The sequence below is a fragment of the Hippichthys cyanospilos genome, chromosome 14, assembly GCF_059441005.1.
Source record: "Hippichthys cyanospilos isolate Australia breed blue-spotted pipefish chromosome 14, RoL_Hcya_1.0, whole genome shotgun sequence".
Taxonomy (NCBI): Eukaryota; Metazoa; Chordata; class Actinopteri; order Syngnathiformes; family Syngnathidae; genus Hippichthys; species Hippichthys cyanospilos.
In genome coordinates this window covers 12,232,880-12,259,751 of record NC_142382.1, presented here as the reverse complement: position 1 = coordinate 12,259,751, position 26,872 = coordinate 12,232,880, and the positions used below count along the sequence as shown (strand labels likewise).

General features: G+C 40.1%; 1 protein-coding gene across 1 annotated transcript in view; it reads left to right on the top strand.

Moving 5' to 3' along the window:
- Positions 1 to 1,213: 1,213 nt before the first annotated feature.
- LOC148413017 (pleckstrin homology domain-containing family G member 3) overlaps positions 1,214 to 26,872 on the top strand; it is a 29,671-nt gene continuing 4,012 nt past the window's right edge. The window contains exons 1-17 of the mRNA XM_088433648.1: positions 1,214 to 1,962; positions 2,142 to 2,209; positions 16,100 to 16,626; positions 18,983 to 19,083; positions 19,728 to 19,797; positions 19,883 to 19,929; positions 20,011 to 20,161; positions 20,251 to 20,382; positions 20,485 to 20,667; positions 21,559 to 21,651; positions 22,172 to 22,258; positions 22,346 to 22,376; positions 23,629 to 23,730; positions 23,828 to 23,860; positions 24,566 to 24,576; positions 25,064 to 25,393; positions 26,227 to 26,334. Coding sequence (XP_088289774.1) covers positions 1,673 to 1,962; positions 2,142 to 2,209; positions 16,100 to 16,626; positions 18,983 to 19,083; positions 19,728 to 19,797; positions 19,883 to 19,929; positions 20,011 to 20,161; positions 20,251 to 20,382; positions 20,485 to 20,667; positions 21,559 to 21,651; positions 22,172 to 22,258; positions 22,346 to 22,376; positions 23,629 to 23,730; positions 23,828 to 23,860; positions 24,566 to 24,576; positions 25,064 to 25,393; positions 26,227 to 26,334 — 2,364 coding nt within the window. The 5' untranslated portion in view covers positions 1,214 to 1,672. The remainder of the gene's footprint in view (positions 1,963 to 2,141; positions 2,210 to 16,099; positions 16,627 to 18,982; positions 19,084 to 19,727; positions 19,798 to 19,882; positions 19,930 to 20,010; positions 20,162 to 20,250; positions 20,383 to 20,484; positions 20,668 to 21,558; positions 21,652 to 22,171; positions 22,259 to 22,345; positions 22,377 to 23,628; positions 23,731 to 23,827; positions 23,861 to 24,565; positions 24,577 to 25,063; positions 25,394 to 26,226; positions 26,335 to 26,872) is intronic.

Below are 26,872 nucleotides of genomic sequence, written 5' to 3'. Positions count from 1 at the left end.
AGTGACCATTGAAAGATTAGCATAGTTTTAGTCTGGACATATGCAAGTGTGGTCAGACCAGAGGTTATTGTCGGTGGGATTATTAGGTTTTTATTGCTTGGCTCAGACAAGTCCAAAGCCTAAACCCAAAACATGAATTCCACTTGAGCAAATTACACACAGGTCACACGATACTTCAAACACAAATGTGTTGTGTGAGTAAAATGAAAAAACAGTTTACATCAATCCAGGTGGCAGCTTTCTAGCAAAGGAACAATTTTCTGGAGCACCGAGTGATATTCCTCTTTGCATTCCTTCACATCTTAATTGGCACTCCTCCTGGCAATGGGCTCACTTTAGACTCGGCTGACTAGGCTGTCAGATCGGCACAGTGGCCAGCAGAAACAAATGGAACAATGCAATCCTAATCCCTGAATAATTTCTGCTCCTCTGATCTTGCTGGCCCAAGTATGCAACGTTTTGAAGGCCGCAGGCTCACCAGGAATCACAAATGAACACGTTCTCATGCACAGTGATCCATGTTAATTTACTGCAAGAGACCGGAGAGTCACTCGCTGTGGATTTGTTGTGATGGGACACACCTCATGCTAGCATGAGGGATTGGAAAAATGTATGAGACCAGTGAGTGGGACTTTGCTTTCAATGGAGTCCTGAAAAAAAGCAAAAGAAATAATATACATATAATAATAATGTACATGAAATAAGCACAATTTTTTGTCCATTAGATAGGCGCTCTAGTTTTGCATGTATAATGTTGCATTATGTGTTTGAGGCATCGAGCTTTTCAGAGATGTGATTTTTAGTAGACCAAGTGAAATTTCTGATTTTCTTTTGTTCATTGACCTTTCCAAATATTCTTATTCTTAATAGACCAAGTTTGTTTTTTTCACATTCATACATGCATATACGCGCGCACACACACACACATCTTCAATTCAATGGATGGCCACTTGCTGTCAACCCAAAAGGGCATCATAGTAAACGACATCACACGAAACAGGAAACGACCAATCACAGCTCACTTGTTATCTGAGTTTGATCATGTTATGTTCACAAGCTGATCTGTGATTGGTCATTTCCTGAGCAACAGTGATTATAATTTTTTTTCTGACAGCCAAAAGGTCGCTCCCTCAGATTAAAACAGGTGGATTTTGCTGCTTATTTCATATTTCACATATGCAATATTGATTAGAATAGGCTTTAGAACGTTTAGGGCCGCAGAGAACATATTGCAAAAAATGTTTTTGACTTCATTTCTCCTTTAAGTGAATTCAATGAGATGTGTGGGTTTAGGAAGAAGTGAGCACCAAGCAATAACCTCAGGTGCTTCGTTGCAAAACGGAAAATGGTTACAGTCATATTAACTTAGTTTATTTTGGAATAGATACATTTAGTAAGAAAAAACAGTTGAGACGATGATGGTGTGCTTTCTTTTATCTTCTTATTGCATTGTTGGAGTATTAGATTGGGATTTTCTATTGACTGATACTCATCAAGTGACTTGTGCAAAAAATATGAACAGAACATCCCTAATTAAAGGCAACATGAGCAATTTTGTTGTTTCTGAAGTGGCTCCTTTTAAAAAGGGTTGGTGACATGTTTCTTTTTGTGTTTTGTTTTTTTTTTGTTTTTCTACACACACCAAATACTGACACATCATAACTAACAATTAATGAAGTTTTTTTTTTTTAAATCAACACAGTATATTGATAATGTTGGTTCATTTGTATTTTGTCCCATTGCTAACAATATCAAATGGTTCCACTTCGGTCATTGCTCCCGGGATTCCATTCTGCTAACTCTCTTGTGCTGCCCGTTCTCTCCTGATGAGCATGAGCTCATATCACAGTCTCCACCCTGCATACCTCTACCCAGGCTGCGCTATACATTACAAAGTGGTTGGCACGAGCAAGCCCAGAGCAGTGAGGAGGAGAATGACAGGAATTTCCTTTTTTACTTACAGTAAGGTCCAATAACCCGTTGGCCTTTTTTCACTACAGGCTGATTCAGACAGAACAATCTTGCTTATCTTAAACCTAAACTTGCCATAGAATATGATCACCATTTTTCTGATTTACAGCTGCGAGTCTAGACATGATGTCACGTATTTGATTTTTTTGACCCTTTGTTTTCTTTTTCAGCTCCAAAGGCCTCAGTGCCATGCCAGAGGGGTCCCATTCTGTTCTCCACCAGTGCCCAATGGGGGAAGGTAAGCCCGACGCAGCCTCACGTTCCACCAGCCATGTCCTCGTAATCTGTTCATACACTTTGTACAGTATAGTCAAAGCTTTTTCAGTCTAGTTCCTCCTGCGCTTAGGGAAGCGAACCAAAATGGAGAAATGCTGCAAGTGGAACAATTAGACAAAAGTCATGGCTTGGCTCGCCATTGAGCGTTCCTCCTACAGTCCTGTTTGGCTCAGAGTGTCTTTGTGCGTCCGTGGAGCTTTGCCAACCTCCACCATACAGCTGCAACCTCTCACACATCAAACCAGTACGTGTCAATGTCACAGACCGCTAAGATAGTTTGTCGAGCCAACGCTGGTGAGATTTCATTCCCGCGGATAATAGAAGGCTGGAGGGGGAACTCAAATAACATATTATTTTAGTCTTCATTATCTTTAGTCGCAGAGCTGCGGCTTTGACACTGGGCCTCTTTGTTTCTCTTTGCCTGTTCTGTCCCGCACGCCCCACGCCTGCTCTCCACTCAACATTCGACGCTGGGTTTCCTCTTTGGCTGAAAATTCGAATGTGTCAATGGTTCCCTTTTTTCTTTGGTTCAGCTTTGGACCGAAGAGACGTTTGGCTGGAAGAAATGTGTGTCATTCATATTAGTACTAGTTTTTCCTCCAGAGTCCACAAACACCATGCACTGAACCTACTGTAATGTACATGCGACCTGGCGTTTTACAGATTGTTCAAATTATATTTGACCCAGTTGAGGCAAAGGTTAGGGTGACTTAACTTCCTTGTTATTAATTAGGAATGCATCAAAATGATTTTTCTTGGCTGAAACAGAAAATTGAAAATGAGAAGCAAATGGACAAAAAACTAAAGAAAAACGAAAGCTTTCTTAGCACATCGCTTCGGTAACGGACTATAAAGTCACATGCAGTGGGCTGTACAGATCTGCAAATGAATGATGAAAATGAAATAAAACTGCATACTATGGCTCTAAATATTATTTTTCTTCCATGTTTTAATACAATTCCTGTTAAAAGGGGTCTAATTTTAATGTGCTCCATTGTGTTTGTGTTAAATGTTATATTAATTAGATGTAACAAGGCAGGTTAATCTTTAATGCATTAATACTACCTCTAGAATGCAAGATTGTAGCCTAGTTATTTTTTGATTTGGTATTGTAAACTAGAGTGACTTTATTGTAATTTCGTCAAATATCAAAGTAATTTCACTTCCATTAATCATCTCAATTTGTTAGCTTTTCTAGATTGATAGGAAGCCCACATTGTTCAGAGATTTGCTGTTATTGACGAGTCATGCATTTAAGTTTGAAATTTCCAGTTGCATTTGAATGCATCACATACAGTTATGTAGTTAGAGGCTAGCGCTAATGCGGGAGACTATTGCCATATCATACAACAACAGCTGAATTGACTTATTGCAGTTTCTTAGCATCTTTTGTGAGTAATTGATTTTTGCGGGGTTTTTTTTTGTTTGTTTGGGTTTTTTTTTACGTTAGTGAATTGAATTTGGTAGCTGTGTGATGTGACGGCAGTAAAAACTAAGTTGGGAGGACTCAAGCTAGCCACTGCCACCATAACCATGCAGGTTAACTTCAAGATAAAAGCCTGCTACAGCTAGTGCATTGTCGTCCATATATTACTTGGTGTGTTTATTTTGAAATCGGCCTTTTCACACACCATTGACGTGTGATGTGTGGACCTTTTGGAGGGAATTGTTTTGGCCTGCTTGTAGTCCCAGGAAAGAAATGGAAACTGAACCATGCTCCACTTGAATTTCAGACAGATGCTTGCTGGCAGCAGTTTTTACATCATGCGTTTTTGGACGTCGTGTTTCTGCCGTGATTGTCTTTTGACTGAAAATATTTTTTTTTTGTTGCCTTCTTTGGCCAAATGTTTTGAGTGGCCCCTGTAATTGATGAGCGGCAACATGTTCAGTAAAAAACATGAAACTAATAATTCCCGTAATCAGTGAAGTTTTCAGATTGACACATGGCTAAACCAGAATTGGAATGTGGTCAAGATAAACGTTGTGGTGTTCATCCAAACACAGTTGCTCTCGCGGTCTAAGGTTAATGAACAGAGTGGCCTTGCATTGAAGTCATTTTTGTCCCACTACCCGCATGCTTCTAAAATCTTTTTGAGTTTTTACCATAAAATAAGCCTAAAGGTGTGGGGTACTTTCATTCTTCAAGTGTCGGATGTTCACTCCTATCTATTTTAAGCATTTCTTGCCTCAATGGATTATTTTTGCACAGCAGCTGGATGACAGGACCATAAAAGCCCTCTGACTTTCCACCTCAGTGCAACTTTGCGCACCATAGAGTAATATCCGACCTATCATGTAATAAAGTGTTAAAAGGTTGATGTACATCTTAGCTGTCAGTTTGACGGGTAACGCTCAGACAGATATCAGCGGACCTGATAAGGACTCCCGCTGATCTACTTACCCCCTGGCAGGAATGTAGCTGTGTGTGCAGAATGTACAGCTTTGAAGGGCTTCTGGGGGACGGGCGGATCATCTCCATTCTTTGCAGCTTTTCCAGCCCAGTGGGTATAGGGTTGGGAACTTAGATAGATGATGGCAGCAACCTTTTTTTTTTTTTTTTTTATAAAGCTCCTGGATAGGAACTCTTTAACTGCGTAATTGCTTTTAGTGTTAACACACATATAGCCTCAGGTAAAATGCTTAGTCATGATCTTTCACTGCACTCAATTTTGAAGTTACTGAATTTGTATTTATTACATAACATAACTGATCTATTGTATTATTGTACTGGTTCTTGCATTGTCCACTAGTCTGCTTCAACTTCACTTTATTGCTTCAGGCTTGCATACTCTCCTCAAAAGTTTTTATTTCATTGTAAATTGTTGTACTGAGTTTTACAATAGCATTCCTACTGTAGAGGTATTCCACTGGATGACTCACATTAGTCACAAGCTCCCTAGTTTCTCAAGGAACTCAGTTTCCTTCAGACATTTCAAAGTAAGATGATGTTGTAAGCCCACAATTTTCAAATGGGGATATGTGAAGTTCACAGGGTTTCTGCAGGTATCATCAAACCAAATTTAATGAATGTTTTTTAATGACAGGAACAGTACATTCTTGTTTTCAATCTAAGACCAAATCAATTGGAAAATGACATCAACCGTCACTAAATTGTTTTGCAGTGCAAAACATTGCATGCCTTTATTATTTTTAAGTTTCATACAGAGTTTTCCAGCAGACGAAGCACTAATATTGTGGTGTGCTGGTTCGACATTCATATCTGATATCAGTCCAAAACCAGCCAACAAAACATGATTGGATTATACTGATCTACATCCAAAACCGTCCATATTAGCACTTACAGTCCACTTCAGACTCTTAGTCTATTCTAACATTTCAAATTCAAAAATAAAAAGTGTGCATCATTCCTGCAGATACCGCATCAGTATCGGTATCAGACAGTACTCTAGGTTGTAATATTGGAAGTGAACAAGATGCATCGGGGCACCCCTAAAAAAAGATGATCTAGCTTCTCAAGTTACTGAATCAATATAGTACAGCTAGAAATACCTCCTTAAATTTAGTTTTGAATTTTAATAAATCAGACACAAAATAAGTACTTTGCATATGTTAGGAAGTGCCTTGGCTGTTTTTTTTTGTTGTTTTTTTTTAAACAAGGGATATGTCTGAAACACTTGTGAGAACCACTGTTGTCTGCAATCGAATGTATCCCTTTCAATGAGGTTATTGTAGTTCAACATTTACTAAAACCAACAAAAAGAAGCCACTTGTTTTTCAAAAGATGGTTTTGTAGAGCTGCTTTTGTCTGGCATGATTCATTTCCTTACTTGATTGCATCCTTCAAGCTTACAGCCAAAACCACACTTAAAAAAAAATCTAAATCATCTGATTTATTGTAATCATCCATTTACAACCATTTGCCAGTAATCATCCAACTTTTAATTACGGTCAAACAAATTTACAAATGGCTTGAATGTGTTCCAAATATTTGACTTTCTGCTCATTTTTCCAAATATATCTTGAGGAAGCAAGGACAGAAGAATTTACCACTACCTGGCATTATTGTTCTGCTTTATCCAAGGTCAGCATTGTACTGATAAAAGATATGGGTCACTGATGTTAAATTCCTCATTGGTGTGCCGTGAGGTGTAATCAGTTTTACGGATGCCTAAACTGCTGAATAAACTGCATCACGCCTTTTACAACCCTGCACGTGATTAACGGCTTAGTGTGAAGTAAATGAATCTCTTCCTCTATGCTTAGCACAGCTGTCCTGCTAACAACCCATGCGGACATTGGAGAGGCGCTAACAGGACGGCATTGTGGTTGTAGATCATCAAACTAGCGCTAACGTTTACAGTGGACCTGTGCCTCCATCAAGCCCAGATGTGCAAGGAAATGTGAGTGTTAAATAGATTGAGGGATGGCTGTATGCGAATGCCTGAAGCATTCTTGTCACTGGGGGGTGAGATTTGATGAAGGGGTTTCCGAAGTGGATCATCACATGCCTATACACTGAGGTCACTTGGCACGGCTGGATCTTTTCAGAGCTGGGGCCGAGCTCACGGGAGGTTTACGGGATTAAATTTGAGCTTTTTCTGTCAATTTGTGCTTGTAAGACTGACAAATCTGCTTTTACAAAAAAATGATTGCCCTTTTTCAAAAGTCCTTATTTTTATCTTATGAGTCAATTCATGTACGAAAATGGACTGACGTTATGGAATTCTCCATTTCGCCAATCTGTCTGTCACATAAAGAGTGAAGTTTTAAGGCAGCAGCCTACAGGACACAGAAGTGGATAAGTAGAAAGTCTTGTTTTTTTTTTTAAAATACAACATAAAACTAGACTCGTAAAATCTTCCCTGACACCTTAAGAACGTGTCATTCTGACAACTTCTCACTTGAGTCTGAGTTTAAACCCAGACACGGGACACAGAAGCGGAAAAGTCAAAAGTCTTTTTTTTTTTTTTTTTTTTTAATAGAACATAAAACTAGAGTCCGGAAACTAGACTGAAAAAAATCTAGGAAGACAGCTTGAGAACTTGACATACTGACAGATTTTCTCTTGAGCCATTTTCAACCCTGAAGCAGAGAGGACCCAGAAATGGAAAAGTAGACAGTCTTTAAAAAAAAAAAAAAAAAACAACACCAACATAAAACTAGACAAAGCAAGAAACTAGGAAGACAGCTTGACTTGCCATCTTGAGTGTTTGACGGTTTGATAACTTCTCACTTAAGCAATTCAAACTTAAATACTCAAAGACAACATGTCACGCCTAATCATCTCATGTGCTAAAATAAAGGACCAAAGAGATTGAGAACATCAAGGAAACAAGCAGTCCACCAGCAGTCGCAGCACTATCCACTTTTACCAAAAGGCATTCTTAAAGTTCACTCACTCACTGCCGGACCAGTTAAAATGGGTTTTGACCTATATCTCTGTCAACGGCAGTGAATAAAATCCCTGTAAAAAAGGATTCTTGTCAATGGCAGTGAATGAGTTAACAAGAATGTCTGGATATCTTAACTAAACCCTGTAAATAATGTGAGGCTATATTGAGTGCAGATCATTTTACTTGTAAAACACAGAAATTCCCCAAAAGTTTCCCAGCCCAACATTTTGACCTTGAGTGTCAGTTTGGAATGCAGGTTCAATTTGCGTGCATGTTCGTGCATCCATGTGTGTGTTCTCTGCAGTCCACTGCCATTTATTTCCAACCATCAGGCTAATTATTAACATTCAAATCTACTTGTGGGGCAAATGCTAGTCGAATAACAAGAAAACGTTAAATCTTGTATATTTAGACCCTAAACCATGAGAAGCGACGTAAATTCCTCTCCATTACGGTGTAGCAAACTAATCTGGGCCTTGTGTAATTCTTGGCATTTTGGCTCATGCTGTTTGATAATGATCTGTGAAGACCTCAGGGTCTTATCCAACAACGTTCCCTGAGCTTTCAGCATTTGCTCTCATGTGGTGTAGCCATTCACAATTCCAAGGGAATCAGGACCATAACATTAAACCTCTTGTGGGGGCATTTAGAAGGAAACCCAGAGGGGAGGAAAGGCTCCATTGTACTGTGGAAACATAAAAAAATTGTATCCTGTAAGGATGCCTGAGTCAAGTGCTGCGTCTGTGCATTACAAAGGCAAGTTAGCAAACTAGTAGCCTGTTGACTCATTGCTGTATCATTGAAGAATGGCACAGATACCATCAAGCGTATTTCTAAGGCGGATCAACCATGACCAAACAGATAGTTGAACGAGCAAATCCGTGAAGAGTGGATGTTATGTCAGAAAAGAGAGGCATAGAAGCTAAGTAGTAAATAGTAGAGATGGAGGTGGAGTAAATTCTAGTTGAAGAGGGGCAGTGTATGTCTTTCCAGGCTAGCAGATTAGGAGTTGTCATTGAATAATGTGACAGAAGTTTCCTTGTTCCTTGGTGAACTCAGAAATTTAGGATACCGACCTTAAGGGCCAAGAACGTATCAAGGAAGTAGACGATAGAAGAACAATTTGAGCAGACCGCGGGTAGGCAACTCCGGTCCTAGAGAGCCGCTATCCTGCATGTATTAGATGTCTCCCGTCTATATCATGCCTGATTCAAATGATCGAGATCGTTATCAGGCTTCTGTAGAGCTTGTGACGACGGGAGGAGAGAGGACCCAAGCGCACGCACAACTGGTAAGGGCAAATGCAGAAAGTTTATTAAACAGAATGTGCAGGTGGTTTGTGGAAGCCGACGAGAGCGTGGCGAAGAAGTCTAGGGGGTCTCGGAGTCAGGAGAGCGGGGCTTGGCTGGGAGCCGGGCTGAGGAAGCGGGACAGGAGGAGGGCTCGGGCAGACAGATTAAGACGGCAGGCTAGCGGGTGGTCAGAGGCAGACAGGGTCGAAATACCAATACTTCGGTCAATTCGGCGGGCAGTCGGGTGGTCAGGAACAAACAGGGTCAGGCAACGGGCAGGCTGGCAGGAGGAGTCGCTGGAAAGCTCGGCGTGATGCATAGAGACAATCTGGCAGGTTGTGGATGGAAGTGAGCGGGCTTTATACTAGGCGGGTGAGTGGCAGCAGGTGTTAGTGTTTGGGGTGATTAGCAGGAGGGCTGAGCAGGTGAGGCTGGGAGTGAGGTGGCTGAACTGGTGAACTGTGACAGAGCTTGCTGATGAGCTGATTATTTCAGTCAGGTTTAATGTAGGAGAGAGACATTAAAAACATGCAGGTATGCGGCTCTCTAGGAACGGGGTTGCCTATCTCTATTTCAGAAAAACTAATACTCAAGTACGGTACAGATATTTGAAAATCCTACTTAAGGGGACTGTGTGTAAGATTAGACCGTTTTTCATTAAAAAGGAATAAATTAAATGATTGTAAATTTCAAAAACTTGCAAATGAATGTGTTAATGACCAACATATAATCATAGGTCTAGTTATCATTAAATTATATCACATGACAGGTGGCACTTCTCCGGAGGCGGTCATGTTTGTTATAGCTAAGGACAATGGTAAATGCAGCTCCCCCTGCTGGCCGTAATGAAAAACGGTCTAAATCTTACAAGTGATCCCTTTAAGCACTAAAGCAAAATTGTCTTGCTTCCTTCCACCCACTACTCTGCTAAATCCCTTTGAAAATATACACAGCACGTAGAAAATATGACGAGAAATACAAGGTGCAGCAAGATGTGATTCACTTTTATTCATCTATTGGAACATGATTCAGTATTAAGCAAACGGGAGTGGTTATTTGATATGTTACTGTCGGCGCAAGCCACAGGTGTTTGGAAATATGCTCAGCACGTACACAAATGACGTTCGTCTTTAGTGTTCTGGAGTAGAGGCCAATTTGTTACGAAAATATCAAACAAGAGCAGTAGAAAGAGTTAGTAATGCTGCGTTTTTTTTGTTTTTGTTTTTTTATGACTGAAAGTCATAAATGCTGTCTGTTCTCACTCATCAGTCATGAGATGAGATACCTGGTGATACATTGCCCCTTTTGCTTTGTTTTTCATCACTGCCATCTGTGGCGTCATGGAAAAAAAGGGTCATCATAACGGCAAATATTTTGAATATGTATTTAGCATTGTTTACTGTCAGTGCTTCCAATTTACCCTTAGAAGCCTGCGGTATTTTTTTTGACTGACACCACCTCCCGTGTAGTTCTTTCCCCATTGTATTACGGGAAACAGATTACAATCTTCATAGTTGTAGTGTTATGAGAGGTACAGTAGAATCCAGGTTAATAAGCAAGTAATTCATATCGTACTCCGCAATCGTTTGCGTGCATGCATAATATGTTGAAAAAGTGAGTCATATCCTCACAAGATTTTGCAACCTATGCAAAGCATCATTGTTGCATGCTGTGCCTTATCTTTTGCTAAGGGAGTTTTGAAATCCATACCCACAGCTATTTGCTATGATATATCCCAGATTCTTTCATCATGGTCGGAACAGTCATGACTCTTGTGCGGAGGTTTTTACAGTAAGGTAAAGATCCCAAACCAGATTTTCTATATAAAGGTATGTATAGCCTCAAAGAGATGTGAATCATTTCTGTCATTCCAGTGACTCTGCCCTTTAGAAAAGTTAATTGCTAGGTGCTTTGGAGCGTTTGGTTCGGCTTAGTCGTCGCTCCATCGCCGGAATTGCCTCTGTGACATCAGAGCCTGTAAAGCATGCGCTTGATTACATGCCCGATAGGAGAAACTAGCCTCGACTTTATGCTAGAAACTGCAGACAGATTAGTCATTAAACTCATTAGTGAGTAAATGTACCGTCTGCTTTCGGCTCGGGACAAGACGGAAAGATCCTTTTGTGTGGGACTACCTCATTTTTAATCATCATTCACAACAAGCCAAAACAACAATGTTGTTGCTCAACACATTTGAGAACTACGCTCCAGAGGATTTGTGTTAAAGGGAAGTGAGCCAAAAAGGGGAAAGTCATACTTGTTAGCTTCCCTGTACCTTTGACTAAAACTTTCAGCTACAAACACAATTGAATGGTAAATCATATTTAATCCAATTTATAAGAATAATTTGTGAAATGATTTTCTGTAAAGCACTGAAGAACACTGCTGTTAGGGACTGTAAGGGATGTACAGTAGTCCAAATACCTTTGCTGTCTTTGTTGTTTTTTTTGAAGCGTTAACCACTGTATTGATGCAATGATTAAAAAAAAAAAAAAATAATTAAAAAATAGGTTCTATCTACTCCTTGCGTAAATTACGGTCTGGAATTTTTTAAAGGTCGCACATCATATATTCAACAATGCAAACTCTTATTGTTTAGTGTTATATGATCTATCAATATATAATAAACATTTGAAAATAGTATGCACATGCGAGAACTGAAAGTGAATTGCAGGTTAAAAGCCGTGTGAACATAGTGTTTTAACAAATAACAGCTCTGCTGTAAATAGAAGGGTGTAAAGCAATGTGCATTTTTTTTTCAGTGTTTAGTGTGTAATTGACAAAACATCATTGGCATGCGGGCCTTATAATGACACATTCTTTATGTGTAAATGGATGGTGAGAAAATATTACACCTATTACGGTGTGTTTAGATGTCATTCTTACAAAGAATTAGCGCTGCAACTAAAAATTATTCAGCCATCCATTATCGTAACTCATCATTCTCACAAGGCTCGTGGGCGTGCTGGAACCTATCCCAGCTGTCTATGGGCAGTGGGTGGAGTGCAACCTGAACTGGTTGCCAGCCAATCACAAGGCACACAAAGACAAACAATCTTTCATACTCACAAACATACCTAAGAGCAATTTACAGCAGAGGTCCAAGTCGTGTTGGTCAACCGCATGGCATCGCACGACATGGGGAAAAGAAAACTTAGCGGGGGAAAAAAAAACGTCAGTTATGAGTTGTTGCTTGAGTTTGTCGTTTTTTTTTTGTTTTGTTTTTTTAGCGCCCTGAATTGGCAATTGAACGTGAATTCAAAGCAACGCGTGTTGTTTACATCGGGAGCTGCTCACTCTCTGGCAGCAAAAGACTTTCAAGTACAGTAGACCATTGTCGTACTTCTGGGAGGAACTTCAAAATAAAGGTTTACAATAGCCATTCGTGTCATACAGTACCTTTTTGTTTACAGTTTATTTTGAAGAATTGGCTGGTCTTCTCATAATGTTTGGCTTCATTACAATGATGCAGTAGATTGACAGAAAGCGCGTTCTCCAATGTCTTTCATTGCACAACCATCTTAACAAAAGAAAATTAGTTCTCATCCCATTTCTATTTCTTTTCTCCTGCCTCCTTGAAAGGAGAAGTGATATTGACTATAAACACAATCCTAAGCAAACCCAGCCGATAGACCGCAGGTTTATCTGATTTAGAGTGTCCAATATACTTACCAACTAAAAATTATTATAATAATGAATCAGTTGATTTTTTTCTCAATTACTTTATTAATCAGATAAAACAAAAATATTTTGTTCTTTGAAAATCAGGGCATAATTTAAAAGTACAAGCAAAACACATTAATAAACGATTCCGTTGCTGGTTTTGTCTGCAACGTCAGAAAGAAGGCAAAACATGTTGAACGGCCCCACGTAATAGCAAATGTTAACAAATCGTTTTTCCCCCCAACACAACAATTCCGCTTTCATAAAGGACATAAGCTAGCTAATAATTTGCCGTTTAGAGGCTGAAATTCATAGAATTTGGGCAATTTCAAATTAAACCCGGTCTCAAAACTATGAATCACTTATCAATAATAATCAATCAATTATCATTTAATTGTTATTCTCCAAAGAGAATGTTTGTCCAATGATCAAAAGACTAAAACAATATCCAAGGTTGTGTCTTGTTCTAAACACATGAAAGCTCTAATGTAGTAAATGGAAGTCCACAAACCAAATGTGGCATTGCGGCTCTGTTTAAACTTTCCTAACATACAGTTTAGCTGTACCAATGACAGGAGTGACACCATAATAGGTCTGGCCTTGTCAGTGTGTCGACACATCCCGCTGAGGTTAACAACAACTGTTTGCAGATGTTCAAGAGACTCACACTCACTCACACATTCGTAAAGAGGTCAATAATCTTTTTTCCTCAAGTGTTATGTTAGCTTCTACTTCTTTTTACGCCATTTCTGCCTTTCCCCCTATTTGGCACAATCTGTAGTATGCTACAGTTCATCAAGAGATTTTACGAAGGAATATTTGGGTGGGAGGTGAGAAGGAAATAGGAAGTGAGTTTGGTAGGCCAGACATGGCACAACTCAAAAGAGGAGCTTGGAATGAGCAGATGGCTCATTCAAACTGCGATGTAATAGCTTACCGCTGCCCTCCCTTTATTTTTTATTTTTTTTTGCACCATCGACCCTGTAGTTTGTCACGGAGCATAAATAGCGGTCATCTCCCACTAGCCCGTTCCTCTGTTACTCCCACCGCATTGCTTTGGATGCCTTGTGTGGCTAGTGGAGCGGGTAGACTGAGGAAGAGGGCGTACAAGCCTCTCTTTTCAGCTCGGGCCTGAGTCATGGAAAGTTGGAAGGAGGGTGCCAGATGTGTGTGTGCGTGTCGATAAACTGGAAGGTCATCATTCAGATGTCAAACGTCTTTGACAGCTTTTCTCTGCTCTCATAAAATTTCTGGCTCGCTTGCTTTAGCCCGAACAGAACAATACAAGGTTGTGTTTTCATTTGAGTCAAAATAGATATTCTGGCTAAGAGTGAATCCCTCCACCTCTTTCACAGCTCGTCTTGGGTTTAATGGTTAGGTTTTCAAGAGTGGGCTGACTTTCCATGATGCAGAGTAAATGATGAACATTTACGTTAACTTGTCAACACTGATGTAGTTGAGTGGCTTTCAAGCTGACGGGAGCCACATCTGTGAACTATCAGCACCAAATTATCTTCGCCATCGCCACTTGGCAGTAGACTTTACCTGAAACATTTCACTTCACAATTGTAGCTTTATTCACCCCATTTTATTGGTCTGAAGTCAAAATAGGCTGACAGAGACGCACTTCTGTTACGTAGCGTAAATGAGTTTGAACTCGTTGAACTCTACAAATACAGTACCCAGGGAAATCACTTTACAACGGCAACTGAGTACCATGCCGTCCCACATTTCAATGACTTGATATATTTTGGAGCCTCTGTGAGGAAAAATTCTTTCCTGGCCCTGGAAGATGTGAAATTGAATATGTACAGCATTTATTTTAGAATTTAAATTCAGACTAAAGGGGTATGTAAACAAACCTCCCAGTCCCTTCCCTCTATTTTAATCACTTTTTTTTTTTCTATTTTTCTCTAGAGTTGGCCAAGATTGGGTTGAACATTCAGGAGAATGAAAAATGACAGTGTGTTCCTAAAAATTGCAGTGTGTTGCTCTTGCGCCATGTCAGTAATGATTTGATTACATTCTGCCATTTCGGCCTAATTTTAGAACTTCTAAGCAGAGGAGTGTCTGCTATCTAAAATCTGAGCCGAAACTTTGTGACCCGGATAACCAAAATGTGTCTATAATTCGATTTAGATTTTTTTTTATCCCAGTAGAAAATAATGTTACACCTCGCAAGTACCACTATTTTAAGAAATGATTACTCTGTTTATTATTTTATTGATTGATGAAATGTTTTTTTTTTTTTTTTAAAAAGGCACAGTTTAAAAAAAAAGGCATTAATTGCCATCCCACTGAGGCAAATGTTTGCGAGTGTTAACAAACTTATCATTCTCATCAATTTCTTAAAAAGTTTTTAAGGCATTCTTTAAACTGTTTTTATGTTTTTTCATACTGCATACTTTCATACGGAATAGTTTTTGTGATTTTGAACACAACACAAACTGTTTAAATATGTCTATGCTTGATTTTATGTGTTATGTGTTATTTCCTTTTGTTAGTGATGTTTTAGGTTCCTTAAAGCATTTTGTTGGAACTATACAGCTGGAGCTGTTGTGAAAGCGGTGTATAACTAACGATGTATTGCATGTACAGTATTGCACTGCATAAACTTGCAAATGTTGACCCCTCAGTGCAAAGTGGCTTTATTTTTCCCCCCCAAATAGACATTGCAGAAAATGCACAAATGATTTGTGTCAGACATGTTTTGACACAAAAAAATGTTGATTATGGTTTTCCGAAATATTTGTATATGTTTCATTTGAATTTAACACAACTACAGTATTATCAGTCTGTTCATGAAGGACAACATACATCTCTAAGTCTCTAAATAATCTATTATCAAGAGCAAATATTGATTGTTTTGTAAATATAAATATATACAAATTTCAGTTTGTTTCTTCTCAAACACTCAATGCAGACAAATTGGAACAAAGATGGCTGGATGATGCTATGGGAGTATGATACATGTCTCTCATGAGTGCAATGCCTTGTGGTTACTTTGTCTCCTTTTTTGTTGCTGAAAAAATGTCACCTGAAACTTTTGTTTTAGAGAACGTGAGAGATCATTTTTCATGAAAATCTTGGTGAAGGTCACGTGATAAACCAGGTCTATTTCAAGGTCAATAGATCAAAAGGTCAAGTTACTAAAGTATGCGCCAAACCTCTAAACCATCCATCATGTGGAATCCTTGTTGAACTCTATTGCCAATGGTGCCTCGTTCAATGGTGCCTCGTGTGTGAAAACCTACTCAGTAGTTTTTTCAAACAACAAAAAATTGTCAAGTTTGTAAAGACTGAAGAGATATACCAAGATGTAATAAGACGTCATGTATGACGGGGATTTGACATCTTTGGGTTTGTGTAACTTAGCAAAGTTCCTTAGATGATGTGTACATCTTTCGGGACATTCATCAAGGTTGTAATTAGTTTCTTTGTTTTTTGGCAAAGATAAGGTTTCTCATATATTAATGTATTTTGTCACATTTTCCATTTGACTCTTGACATAACTGCTTTTGTGCTTTTTTCTGATCTTTATAGAATATCCTCGGTTACCCTCCCCCCTCTCCACTGGAGAACATGAACAAACAAACACAGATTTGGAAGCAGACTATTACAAAAGACTATGCGCAGAGCCACTGGATGGAGAAGGCGAACGCCCAGTAAGTCTAGTGTCCACCTTATCTTCTGGATCCTCCCGTGACAGTCACAGCCTTTTCGGGAGCACCGTCACCCTTCCTTCCTCTTGCACACCACCCATACCAAGTGAGGAGGACATCGACTTGGATCTGAGCCCAGCTGAACTCCCCGTCGAGCAGACAAGGGACTCGAGTCCTGCCGTCGGAGGGACCAGCAGACTATGGAAGTCGCAAGTAATTGGCAACCAGTGGAACAACAACAACGTGTCCTCCAACGAGCAGACTGCGCAGATTCTTCACATCCACGCTTCACCTGTTGTCACTGAAACAATGGCGCCCAACCCAAAACTTACGCACATGGACCGGGTTGTCATGGAGATCCTCGAAACGGAGCGCATGTACGTCAAAGATCTGCGCAGCATTGTAGAGGTGAGTCAGTGCAGTTTGTACTGCGTAACTAGTCCTCCTTAGCACTGGAAAATAGTTTTGCCCGGACCGAGTCCTGATACAAAATCTCAACAATATTTGGAAGAGGAGTATAAAAAAAAAAAAAAAAAAAACTTTAAAATTCAAACCAGTAAAATATTTTTAAAAAATGTGTTAAACACAGCTCTGTCCTTTTCCACCATTCGAAATGCTCATTTTGCATATGTTACAATTTGTTTGCTTTCATCACTAGAGTATTTCCATATCAGACACATCATTATTGTATGATGCATGTTAGTATCTCACAACTACTAGAATATTTTTCCAACATCTACATTTACTTCTGTTCTTTTCAGCTGTGTTGTGATGTTGCATAGTGTACAGTATATGTTTTACTTTTGTTAATGTCTATGTCGCTCTGGATAATGTTCTTGCTTTGTAGTACAGTACTCAGAAAACAAGAAGTAAGTATAAAACCCGATACCCCCCCCCCCCCCCCCCCCCCCATCCGATCGGCTGAAAATGATGTGATTGGACTGAGTTCGGAATGTAGACATCCCTAATTTTTACTGCTGAAAATGGCGAAATGAATTCCTTGTCATGTAATTCCTATCCTTGTAATGGTTAGAGGATTTGTAGCCCATACTGATCATGGCTGTGAGACAGTTTATGGCCTGGTCAAGGTGTTGTACAGAAACCAGTGTGCTTATTTACATTGGGGTGAGCGTGCTGCTATTTGCTGTTTCAACTTGGACACAATGCCGGCCTTTCATGGCCCAAGCTTTGCTTGTGAAACAAGGACATCACAGAGATACACTGAAAAATGTTTTTACACTCATCTCTCACCACTTTTTTTGTAGTCTGGAAACAACTAGCTGAAACTTCTTTGGGCCTCAATCATGCATGTAGCATAGAAACAGGAGCACTTAGCTGTCAGACCGTCTCCTGTTCCTAATGGTAATGTGTTTAACATGAGGCATTTTGACTGGCTGTGAACCAACAAGCACCCTTCCTCACCTTGTCTCTTACCGCACTGCCGCCTGAGTTTAACTCCTGACAAACACACTTCAAATCAAGACCTCCTAGTATTTCAGATGACATGCCTGGTCTGGCCACAGCTGTAGTCATGCAAGGCCCTTCCAGCCAACGAAAAACAGCAGTCCCAAGATACAAAATAGCCGCGGGGTTTTCCACAAGCTACAATGTGAGAACATATTCTTGTACAGATGTATCCGCTGCCTCTGCCCTTTTAGAAATACATTGATACTGAGAGTTCTTTTCTCAAGCCGTTGCTCAAATGAAGCAAATAAGTGAGAAACCAAGTCTATGACTTCATCAAAGCATCCTCTTGATCTGACACATAACCCAGTGACAGCTGTTGAAACTGTGTCCGTTCGCTCTTTTAGATATTGTTTTATCGCTCGCTCGCATGCCTCTCATTCTCAACTGTCCATTCAGAGGGAGTGGAGAGAACAGCTGTTTGACCCAGATGGTCTCACACAGCCAAATACATCAGCCAACACCTGGCTTTAGCTCAAAGTCGTCATAGTCAACATTGTATGACGAGCAAGAATGTGAGGATCCTTTCAGAAGTGTCGCTGGCAGGCCAAAAGTTGCAATAAAAAGTGGTTTCTATCACAGCTTGTAGATGTGCAAGGACTGAACCTCCCTACCTCCCACACTTTGCTAAAGGTCACGTGTGTGTGTGTGTGCGCTGCTCTCATTGTGCAAGAATCTGCAACCATAATGCTGTGCAGATCTTTCAGATGTCAGATATGGACTACATGTACTGTATATCTTTTTTTTTTTTTTTTTTTGCTGCAGAACAATTTTCTGGTATACTTTTATGTGTTAGTCTCCACATGGGTATGTTTGTCTTTTGTCCACATTCCACGATACGGCACGCGAGTGTGTAACAGCAAGATAGTTTTCCTGATGTTGGCATTTTTGGGCAGTCAACAGATACAGTATAAGTTCTGGATAGATGTTTTTTGCTCTGGCATTCTTTCCAGCCTATAAATATGTTGTGCCAATCCTTTTAAAGAATCAAATCTCAGTCAAGTTAATTTTCCATGTTGTCTAAAAGTAAAATCAATCAAAGTGTAATAACATGTAGATGAAGCAATTTGGAAAATTGCATGTGAAAGCTGAATGTGGAATGCTTTGAAATCATGGACTATAATAGAAGGGTTTTGAATGATTCGTCATGTGATAACAGTGATATGGGCTTTTCAAGTAGGCTCAATTAAAAGTTGTACATTCTTGCCCTCTCTAGTTGTATAAACCAGCAAGTGTCAGGTTTAGATTGTACACTTGTCAAATGTTTTCAACATAATCTGCGTCCACCACTGTTTTTCAGGACTATTTGGCTCACATTATCGATACCAGCAACCTTCCCATACGTCCAGAGCAAGTGTGTGCTTTATTTGGAAATATTGAGGATATTTATGAATTCAACAGGTACGTTCTCTCCACTGCAACCATACTGACTAGTGTTGTTCCTGTTCATGTAATTTTGCTCTGAACGCAAAATTAGAAACAATGAACAAGAAAAACTGAGATGAATTGATGAATTCCCCGCATAATTTCCCCTTTCTTTCCGCGCGTATACTTACATGTATTTGAAGCGTAACTTAAGCGTGCGACTAATACTCTGATTATATCCATTTTGCCTTTAATTAAATGCTGATATTTCACCCAATGACTCCAAGTGAGCACAAAAGACAGTAAACACAATTTACCTCAGCAGGTGGCCATTGCTTGACCCTTCTGCTTGCCAAAACACACATTAACATTCCTCTCATAGTGAGGAGCTGCTCTTATAATTCTTCAGAAGCCTGAAACATGTAAAAAATGTAATAACACATTTAAATGGGTTTTGTATGCCTGTCTGTATCTATCGCTCTATCTGTCTGTCTGTCTGTCAAGTTATAGATAAGTGTGTGTTTATATACTGTATCTACACGCACACAATCCTAGTTTGAGACGAAGCTCCAGAGCAAAAAGGCTTCTATTTTATAGTATGCACTGCCCACTAGTGGCAATAAACGACAGAAATTTTGTTACGGACTCCCACGTGCACTTAAGTGTGGCATCTCTTTCAGTGCGTTATTACAGTCGTTGGATATGTGTGACAATGACCCTGTCGCCATCGCCCAATGCTTTGTGGATAAGGTGAGTTATCATAATCTCCTCACAATGTTTTTCAGGAAACTGACAGAAATGTGTGTGATGTGATTGTTGCTCTTTGCTTCCCCAGAGTGAATATTTTGAAATCTACACTCAATATTGCACCAACTATCCAAAGTAGGAGCTGCAAATATATTTTTTTAAGATACCAGAGTTGTAATGTTGAGTTCTGACAAACCTCTTCTCACAATCCTCTAGTTCAGTGGCAGCTCTGACTGACTGCATGAGGGGTAAAACCCTGGCAAAGTTCTTCAAGGATCGTCAAGCTGCTCTCAAGCGTTCTCTCCCTCTGGGTTCTTTCCTCCTCAAGCCAGTGCAGAGGATCTTAAAATATCATCTGCTGCTTCAGGTGAAGATAGCCTTCAGTTTTTGTCTTGATTCTCCTTCTCAGAAAACCTTCATTCTCTTTTTCTTAATTTCTTTTTATCTTAATGAAAGGAAATTGCAAAGCACTTCGACCCAGATGAGAAGGGCTACGAGGTGGTCCAGGAGGCCATAGACACTATGACGGGTGTGGCCTGGTACATCAACGACATGAAGAGGAAACACGAACATGCTGTCAGAGTGCAGGTTTGCTACGATCATGGTGCATAAACATGAGAATGTGGGAAGAATATTAACACGCTAGTTCACAAATTGGAATCCTTCAGTTGATTTCATATGCGTGTATAGGAGATCCAGTCCCTTTTGATCAACTGGAAGGGTCCTGACCTGACCACTTATGGCGAGCTGGTGCTGGAGGGAACCTTTCATGTTCTCCGGGCAAAGAACAGTCGTACACTCTTCCTGTTTCAAAAGATGCTGCTCATTACCAAAAGAAGAGGGGAGCACTATGTCTACAAGACTCACATATCTGTATGTTTTTTTAAAACCATTCATTCAATTTTAAAATGCCTTTATAAAGAACTACAATCGAATATGAAGGTGTAGCTAGTTTGAAGATCTTTTGGAAACTAAGTATAGAAGACTGGTGTATTTACTGTATTCTATGATGTAATTTCAAAGTTTCAATTTAAAGAAGAATTAAAAACAATTGATAATGATTTTCTTATCATATACATAGTCTTAGTAATTCTCATGAGAGCAGGCTCACCTCACATGAAAGGTAGGGTCTGATGCTTTTCCCTCATAAATGTTTGTGAACGTCACATTTGAACCTGACTCCTTCCATCGGGCTTAACAATTCACAACCACCCTCCCTACTTCTATTTTGTTTAGCTACATGTATGTATAATGTTTCAAGCAAAGTTTGACCCTCATTCTAGATTCCTGAGTCACCCTTGTCGGTGTCATTTAGAAACCTAGCGTGGTGCTAAATTAGCAGGCTAACATGATGTGTTTGCCTTTTCACCTGTCCCGACAGCAGTCAGGCCTACTCCCAAGGGCTCAGAAGCAGGTACAAGCCAAGCCCATATCCAACCTACTTAACTATCCGCTACATGTTTAGTAGATGACTAGCTCCTCTTTTTCGCACCATAAGCCAATGTTGGTGAGCAAATGAATCAGTCCCTCTGGTCATAAGAGACTTGTGTTGTGCTAATGTACAGTAGTTATCTGTGGAAAAAAAATCTGTATCCTTTGCTGTTTTAAGCATGCATGCGAGAAAAACAGATTTATTACCTGCTTAATTTCATGCAAAGACATTTATTTCAGAGGGAAAATTATTAGACCTTACATTTGTGGTTAATGGGACCTTTTTTCAAACTATAATCATATAGCATTCCTATTACTGTCTGTGATTCTCAGTGTTCCACCTTGATGCTGCTTGACAGTGCAAAGGATCCTCTGCTTTTCAGTGTTATCCACTTCAAGCATCCCAAGCAGCCCCATACAGTGCAGGTAAATGTCAACCATTATCGGCAAATAGAGTGTGTTCAGCTTCATTTAAGTTTGTAATGTGTACAGTGTGGTGCACGAGCAATTTTCACCATTACAACACCTGAAAAGGTGCACATAATCCAACAAAACAAAGGTCAGAGCTACATCCAATTGAAACAAAAATCTGTGGCGATTATTTTAATAATTTGTTAATGTTGGAATTATTTTGAAATAGATTAATCACATAAAAGGTACGTGTTTAAATTTCCAGTCTTTTAATTGAAAACAGGACATTTGACATTGACAATGCAGAAAATCAAAACAATTGTTTCCTAAACTATAAGAAAATGTTTTATTTCGATTAAATACAGAGATAGTCAAAAAACGCTCTATTCGCTTTCTTTAGCCACTGTATTATTAAAAACAATCAGATAAACATTCGTTTAGGATGCTGCTGTGTTGCCGCATTGTCTTTAGTGTTGTCATGCAAGCGTGCGTCATCCGTTTCTTAAATAACGCGGACAAGGGCTCGTTGTTATAGGCCAAATCTGTAGAAGAGAAGCGCGTCTGGGCCCATCACATCAAGAGGCTCATTCTGGAGAACCACAACGCCATTGTTCCGCCAAAGGTACACAACAACGTCCATTCACTCCATAACTTCATCCCCTCCCCAAGCATTTAATGACAAAACGTTGTAATTTTGCTCATGTTTTAGGCAAAAGATGCCGTTGTGGACAATTCTAATTGTGAGTATGATTATACATTTATGATTGGTCAAGAAGTTGCTTTGTTGAGGCAGAGGTGGGTAGTTCGTCCGGCCTGATTGACAAAAATTGATGAAAAGTAAAAGAAAAACGATGGACTAAGCTTGACGTAACAGTAGATTTTGTCCGTCATTTTCATCCGTCGTCATACTCGACATGACCTGTCACCGCCTGATATAATTGTCACCCTGTTGAATCTTCTAAATTTCTGAGGAATTATTAAACTGACATATAATTTGGAGCATTGAATGTAAATCTCACTCTAAATAGGATATAGCACAATGCACATGCTCTAGGAATTAATGTTGGGGTACTGGAGAATAAGTTTGCAGGAATTTTAAGTATGAGACAAAGTGGTGTCATTATTGCATTGTACAGAGCAACAATTTCTCATTTAGATAGTAAAGGAGGGAGTCAATTTTTGTGCTGCGTTTGAGAGTCATGGTTTCATAAACTGAACTGCATACTGGATACAATCTTGCTAAACACATTCATTCTACAGTCCTAACGTAAAGAGCAATGTTTAGAATTAGGTTTTAAGAGATTTTTTTTTATTATTATTTCGTTTTTTAAATATATTTTAGGTAAATGAATCACTTTCACATATTTGAGCAAAGTATTCTGGGATGTCATTCCATGAGCAAAGCTGACATTCAAGTAACCAATGAGCACATCGCATTATCTAGTGAATTAAGCTCAGCAGGAACTTGCTTTTTTTTCTTGTTTTGTATGTGATCGATGATATGTGCTTACATGAGAATTTTGTTTTACCGGTCCAATTTAGTAGTTGGCCTTCCAAAGAATGACTGGAGAGTCAATGGTGCCTTAATCACAATTGTGTGTGCCCCCTAGTGGATGTGCCTGCGTATTGCAGTCTAGAGGGATCACATTCAATATAAGGTTTACATGCTGTTGCTGAGGTTTGATGGTAATGGAGGTCTTTTTTGTTTTGTTTTGTTTGTTTTTTGAGAGGGGGGGGGGCAAATGTGCTGTTAATATTTAGTTGACAGTGCGATGTACCGACGATTACAGTTTGGGTAAGCTTCCAAAAAATATGGACTGAAGACAATGGAAGGGGGTCCACGGTACAGAAGGACTGTAAATGGCAGATCATTAAAATCATGTAAAATGCCCACCTCTGTGTATTAGGTTAATTCACACAATCATGTTATCTTGTTAGTAAATTGTAAATGTAAATTGAAACAAGTATAGTAACCAACCTGTTCCTACTTAGGTGTCGGGAAGTACCGCTGTAGTCCAGAGAGAGTTAAGAGGACAGATTCCAACCAATCGGATGACTTCCATCTTGCAGGATGGAATGGAAGGAGAAGATCAGGTGAAAGACAGCGAACCCCCTTTTTTATCTCTCAAGCAGCACACAACACCATCTGCATATACTCTCATAAATAACCAAAATGTTTTCTTTTTTTTAGAACCCGCTAAACAAATCATAAAAAGCACAAAAGGTCAGTTTACTATTTACATCACTTTTGTCTCAGGCATTAAAAGTAGTTTTGTAATGTAAATGCACATCTTATTTACTGATACAGAAAGCTCTCAAACGGAGTAGAAGCTTAGTGTTCTTATAAGAGCTTTTCAAATTACCGTTGCGCAACTGCTTTGTTCGCACTCAAAGATGGCTGCTAACCAGATCAAAAGACACGCTCGCACTCCCACTCCACCGGCCTCACCCATAATGAAGTTAATTATATGTCGTTGGTGCAAGGCTCTGTCCTCTGCTTGCGCTTTGCAAAAGGAAAATTCAGCCTTGCCTTGGGATCTGCTCACTTTCATGGTAATTGTCCATAGCGAAAGAGAAAACCTGTTTTCGTTTCCCAGAATTATATTCTATTGCTCCCAGTTTACACCAGTGTAATAAAGATGCGATTTTTATGTGTGACCTCCCATCGAGTTGCTCATCACATCCGGGATAATTGCATCATTGTCAGTTTTGAGGGAAGGACGTTTCTAATTGACAGTTATCGAATCACAAGGCCTCCCATCCGACTAACCATTGGTTGACTTCTCCCTACTTGGTCCCGAGTGTAATTGCGCAAGATACATGTGACACAAGCCTACTTATTGGCGCGTGAAATATTCAACCTGAGAAATTCTGGATATTATCATTGATTAATAGCTGCTTCTCTTTTTTCTCTCCATTCTCCTTGCAGGTGTTTTGAAGGTAAGCGATGGAAATCTATCCCCCTACATATTCTCAATCGATCCATTGTAGCGTTTTGGGCTGGGAATATGGTCATTGATTTTTCCTTTTTAGTTGTTGGGGTTTTTTTTTTTTGGCAATCTGGACAATTTTAAGCAATTGTAATCAAAGTAATACACAAGTACTTTAGACGTGTAACGATGAATCGGAACTAAATATCAAATGAATCGGTTTTGAGGATCGATTTAATGTGCGCTTACTTTTTCTGTGAAAAGTTGTCCAAATTCTCAAGAGTTTTGGCTCTGCAGTAAATCGTAAAAAGTAACATTAAATATTATTAGATGCCTAAACATTCATGAATGCAAATGTATAGTTAAATGTATTACTAACCATAACCCTATGTATATTTAGAAAACGTGTTTCCACAACCAAAACATACTGTATGTCAACAGAAGCTAAAGTCAAAATCCCAAAACATCACAAAGCGATTCTGTGACCTCTCAAACAGCATGCCGAAAGTGAGAGTTCCCTGCTGGGGGACCGGCGCCCGACGCGGGCCTCCGGTCCAGGCGAGCCCCCGGATGAGAGGCCCGCCGCGGAGAATACGGCGCATCAGCTAAGTTCCACCCCGACAAAAGTGAGCTCCCCGCCTTGCGAGGAGCGCCTCAAGCTGCCGGTGACAGAGCAGGAAAAACAGCATGACGAGGAGGAAGAGAGTTACAAGGAGGATTTACTGATGGCGGAGGACCAGGTAGCCGACTTTGCCAGCTCGGTGTTGGCAGCCATCTCCTGCTGGCACTATCGAGCCCGGGCTTTGCTTTCTTCTCACTTCACAACGGTGAGGGTTTCCGGCCACCCACGGCTTGCCCGTTTCCCGCTCGCTTCCGCTTGCTCACCGCTCCTCTCGACCCCTCTTTCGCGCCCACGGCGGCCCTCGGCCCACTCCGTCTGTATGAGCGCATCCCACTAACAGCTGCGTGAGCGCCGTGTGCACAATGAGTGAGTCAGCTTGTATTCATGTTCTCGTGGGCTGAAGCGCTCCCATGCCGCTCGCTGTGAACCGCGGAGGTGCGACGTGCGGCGCATGTTCTTTGTTTGCATGCGTTTATCTTATGGTTTTCCTCTCCCGTCTGGTGTCGGTGTCAGCGTGCAGCGCTTCACGATTGGTGGGAAACCAAACTCCCGTCTTCATTTGCATCCTAACCGTCGACTGAATGCGCTCTGCTTGATGGCATAGGTTAAGGCATTCATGTTAATAAATAGCACAATTTGAACTATTTCACTTCTGAATTTTCAGGATCTCCAATGTTGTGGCACAATGGGGTCTCAATATGTGTTTTTTTTTTTTTCCTTTGGATGACTTGAATTCTAATATTTGTCAAGGGCTACTCGGCTCAATTTGGGTTGCTGTTGACAAAGATGAGAAGATCAGGTCCAGAAAGTAAGAAAAGAAGAAAAACAAAAGCTGCCACGGGTGCTTCTACTCAACCTGCAGTGAAATGAACTGGTTAACCTACCAGTTGATGTTGAAGCGCCTGTGGCTAATGCTAAACTGTGGCAGGGATTTCACTGTCTGGACCTGGATTTCCCATCTGTGGCTTTTGCTGTCCTGCTAAGCCCAGCCTCCGTTTTTAAAAGATTGGAAGTGAAACATCTGGGAATGTCTTTCAGGATGACGAAGTCAGCAGTTCCGCTCAGCTGACCGACACGCCGAGAAAGGAGACTCGAGAAACTTCCAGCTATGAAGAGCAACAGATAGATGTTGCCGAGGCAGGACAGGTGCTTTTCGCATTCTTCTTACACTGGCTTGGAGAATACGTAGTAGCTCATTCACCGCTACTTTAAAGAGGCTAGTGGTTCTCAAGTTTTATTCAATGATGCCCACTCCACCCCTCCCCAAAGTATTTCTTTTTCAGCCAAGCACCTCCTAAATGATGCAAAGCATTAATAAAGGCTTAAAAACTGTTCTGTGCTCTAAGCTTTGGAACTACATTTGTAGTGGTATCTCCAGGCGTATTTTGTTTAGCGACACCTGCTCTAAAATTGCATCACTAATGATAATGCCTATCAAGCTTAAAGAGGAGAGCAAAAGAGTCACTATAACATAATTCAGAAATGCATTGAGAAGAACTCATACGAGAAGAAAAAAATGTACTGTTCTTGTCATGACATTGAATAAGATTTCCTAATACCGGCAGAAACCCTCTTAAACCTCAGAAACCCCTTAAGATTTGAGCTGCATGTTGCTCTGCATCCTTCTGCTCTGTCTCGCTGTGACTTTGGAAAAAAGTACCGCTTCCAAGTTTTATTTACAGTA